The sequence below is a fragment of the Salvia splendens genome, chromosome 7 (genome assembly GCF_004379255.2).
Source record: "Salvia splendens isolate huo1 chromosome 7, SspV2, whole genome shotgun sequence".
NCBI classification, from domain to species: domain Eukaryota; kingdom Viridiplantae; phylum Streptophyta; class Magnoliopsida; order Lamiales; family Lamiaceae; genus Salvia; species Salvia splendens.
Window position 1 is genome coordinate 8,361,940 of NC_056038.1, and position 3,869 is coordinate 8,365,808.

At 43.4% G+C, this 3,869-nt stretch overlaps 1 protein-coding gene across 1 annotated transcript; it reads right to left on the reverse strand.

The window, feature by feature from the left end:
* Positions 1–413: 413 nt before the first annotated feature.
* On the reverse strand, positions 414–2,711 carry LOC121810348 (interactor of constitutive active ROPs 3-like). The gene is made up of 2 exons (XM_042211140.1): positions 2,697–2,711; positions 414–1,427 (listed from the first exon to the last, which is right to left on the reverse strand). The coding sequence occupies exons 1-2, from the start codon at positions 2,709–2,711 to the stop codon at positions 414–416; spliced, it is 1,029 nt and encodes a 342-aa protein (XP_042067074.1).
* Positions 2,712–3,869: the final 1,158 nt, after the last annotated feature.

Genomic DNA, 3,869 nt, shown 5'->3' on the forward strand with positions numbered 1-3,869 from the left:
AACATCTTTAACTAAAAATCTTAGAAAGTTTGAGACAAATGGACTATGGAAGTAAAAGATACTATCACATAAAATTAGGCCTAAACTCTGGGTAATATTTCATTAGTTTTTTCTCTATCTTTGCCTCTCAGAATACTCTATGCAACATATGACCAAATAAACAGTTATGGAACTCGTGATCATAATTGGAATTAGAAGATTGAACATTTTAGATGGTCTCACTCACAAAAGAATATAGATGTAATAAAAAGTGAGATGACAGCTAGTACTATGTTAATTGCACTGAAATAAACATCATTGAGTTCATGTTAATTCATATCTTCAACCAAATACCCCTAAGAAGAAGAGTTCTAATAAAGAAAATACAGAGGTCATCCATCACCTCACAACAATACTCATCAACTCTACCCTTCTTATTTCTGAGGCTTCTTCCATAGCACACCAAACTTCCTCAGCACATTCACATTCTTCTTCTTGAACATTTCATTATCAAGATCATCCGCGTTGGACGAGGGGATGTTCCTCATCTTGTTGTCCATTGACCCCGTCCTCTCCACTGCGTGCCCGTTGTTCCCAACCGCTAGCATGGACGCAGCCACCTCCGCTGCCTTCCTCCACTGATCCGACTGCACCTTCAGCTTCCGCAGCTCTGCCTCCATCTCCGCGTTGGCTGCTTGCGCTGCCTCCAGCTGCTCAGCAACGCGAGCTGCCTTCCTGTTGCTCCTGTCCACCTCCTCCGTCATGGACCCCACCTTCACCAGCGCCTCCCTCTCTGCTACTCTCGCTGCCTCTAGCTCTGACATAGCCTCGCTCCTCGTGCTATTGTAAGCCTCCATTTCTTTCCTCAATGCTCTGTTTTCCTCTGATATGTTATGGTATTGTGCTTTAATAGTCTCATTTTCTGCTCTCAGCTCGTGCTCCCTGTGGCCGGATAACGCGTTCTCCAACTGCATTATGAGGGCGTCGTTCTCCTCAAAGATGCTCTGCAGCTCAGTCTCCTTATCCATGAGGTTTGACCTCAGCTCCTCGATTTCATAGCTGCATTTTCGAAGCTCTGCCTCCAACTGAGCCTCTCTCTGCCCTGATGTGGACTTGATCTGTTCCACAATCTCACAAGCGTGCTTTACTTGCTCTGCGCTCTGAGCTTGATCCTCGTTCCGCCTCATCTCAGCAACAGCTAGAGCAGATCTCAACTGCTCCACTTCAAGCTTCGCAGAGGCGAATTCTGCTTCAATTGATGATACCTTTGCCTTCTCGTCTTCAACTTCACCATTGAGTTTCCCAACAAGCTCTTCTAGAAGCTCTACACGAGCCTTCGACTGTTCCAGCTCACTGGCTGCAGCCTCGTAGACTCCCGTGGCTTTACAACCATCCGACCTGAGCGTCTCCACCATCTTCTTGACTGTTCCATCTTCTTGACTTAGACTCTTATGTTGGTTTTTTCCAATTTAGGTAAGAATGCATTTGAGGGAAACTAGTGTTTCAAACTGAACTTGTTGACTGGAGGAACAATAAAATTAACTCAGGCTTCTACTACGCTCATTCAGATAGCACGCAGCCTACTCCAATCTATCCGAGCAGCCAAGTCTAGGATACGTTATGTGGGGGGAAGGCTACGATACAACCAGTGCTTGGATCCAGAAAGGAACCTGCAGGTCCATTTCTTGGATCGAGATCTCTTCCCATACCGGGGTCTATGGGAGGAGGAGGACACGAAGAAGGCCTAGCCTGCGATAAACGGGAGAGAGAGGAAGCTCGAAAGGCAGGTGTTGTCTGGCCTGTGGGAGTATGAATGACATCAACACTAGAATGTGTTTGCAAAGTTATTTCTAAGCATCATTAGAGCTCATTCCTATGTTAACACTTAGTTCTTGACCTTGGACTTTTAGGATAAAGCTAAAAAGCTTAGGAAAGAAACTAAGAAAAACATACACAGTAAGTTTTAGAGCATTAGATACCTAACCCCACACACACCAAGAGAAAGCAGGAGGCGAGAGAGGAGACGGCGTCTCATTCACAGAGTGTGGAAGGATATACTATCTCATGAGGCAGACCATTGAGATATGTTCATACTCTGGCTGCTGGTTGCTTCCACCTTCCCTTTTTTTGTTACAGTCACAAGTCACAAGAGGTATGCATATTCTGGTGGGAGAAGCAGATTTCGTGCTAAAACTGTCGTTCATCTTCCTTAGTTGCAGGCATTTCTAGTTCAAGATGCTTATTGTTTGGGAAATGTGAAGGGAGTGTATATATATCTAATCAAAGTCCTAGAGAGAAGCTATCTCTGTTTGATGAGGTGAAAGATCGTATAAAGAGAAGGCAGACAAATCAAAAGGAGGAGAGTCGGTTGACGAATCGTTGCAGAAAATGAAACACAGAAACCATGACGAATTCGACTATTCAGCTTCCTCTGACTTGGCTAGCTTAGAGTGGAAGAAAATGAAGATCCCTGATTTCTCTATGAGTAAACAACATACATATTATACATAGTTGAAAATTTCAGTGCACATTTTAACAAAGCAATAGAGCAGTAAGTAGTGGGATAAACAACAGCATATAAAACAGTAACAAACATCCCATAAGCAGCAGATCCAAACAAACATAGCAACAAACAATCCATAAGAAGATCCAAACAAACATAGCAAATATTCAAAAGGGTGGCAATGTTATTGTGATCCAAACCACCAATCTAGTACCTGTTTCTTCTTCATCTACTCCTCCTTGCCGTCCTTCTCATCATCGCTTTCGTCGTGATCGCCGAGATAGGTGTCTTCGTCGTAATCATTCTCCTCCAAGTAGAACTCAATCATTTTCTTTCTTCCCTTCATGAGGAGTTGTTGTTGTTCCAGAGTAAGGTGCTTCTTCATCTCAGCCTTGGTTAAAAATTTTATCCAATATAATTGGTCATGAGCTTCTTTGCGTCTGCTCTTCATCCAGTAGGCCTTCTTTTCATCCTTACCCCGACGCCTGATCACCTCGTCGAGAAGGGCCAGAGGGAACTTACTGAGACTCATCGGACAAGGCTCAAAGCTTCGGCAAGGAAGCCCCTCCTCGATGTAGTTTCCGCAAGCTCGGCAGGTTCTACCCGAAACAACCTTGTGACATTTCCTCCAATGTTCTTGCACGGCTTCATGGCTTCTCATCCCATTTCCCTTGCACCATCTCTGCCCCCTGTTGCATTTGTAGAGATGGATTCTTGCTTTTTCATTTTTGGCTGACATTCTGGCATACATTCTCACAGCCCCAAGCTTAGAGAGCTTAGAGAGAAAGAAAGTGTTGGATTTGAATCAGTCGTTGGTCAAGAATAATGCTCCAAGTCTGTTGGAGTCTGTTGGAGTCAAGAAGTTGTTTGAGATTTTTATGCTATGTTTCCTTATTTTCCTGTTTCAGTTGTACAGACGACTTTGTCTTCCTTGTTAGGCTATTTAAAGCCATTTCCTACTGCTATTAAACTCATCGAAGCTTATTCAGCTTTTGTTAAGTATTGTTTGATCTCAGAACCAACAAATCTGGCATCAGAGCCAGCAATATAAAGTGAGAGAAAGTGTGCAAACACAGCGAGTGAAATGGGAGAATCGAGCAATTTTGCACAACCGAGCATACCAAAATTCGATGGGGATTACGATCATTGGAGTCTTCTCATGGAGAATCTTCTCAGATCAAAGGAGTACTTCGATGTGGTGAAAGATGGAGTTGAAGAACCTGTCAATGAAGAAGTGCTGACCGAAGCACAGAAGAAGACTCTTGCTGATGCAAGATTAAAAGATCTGAAGGCTAAGAATTATTTGTTCAGTGCTATTGACAAATCAATTCTTAAGACAATTACCTTGAAAGAAACCTCAAAGCAGCTGTGGGATTCAATGAAGACT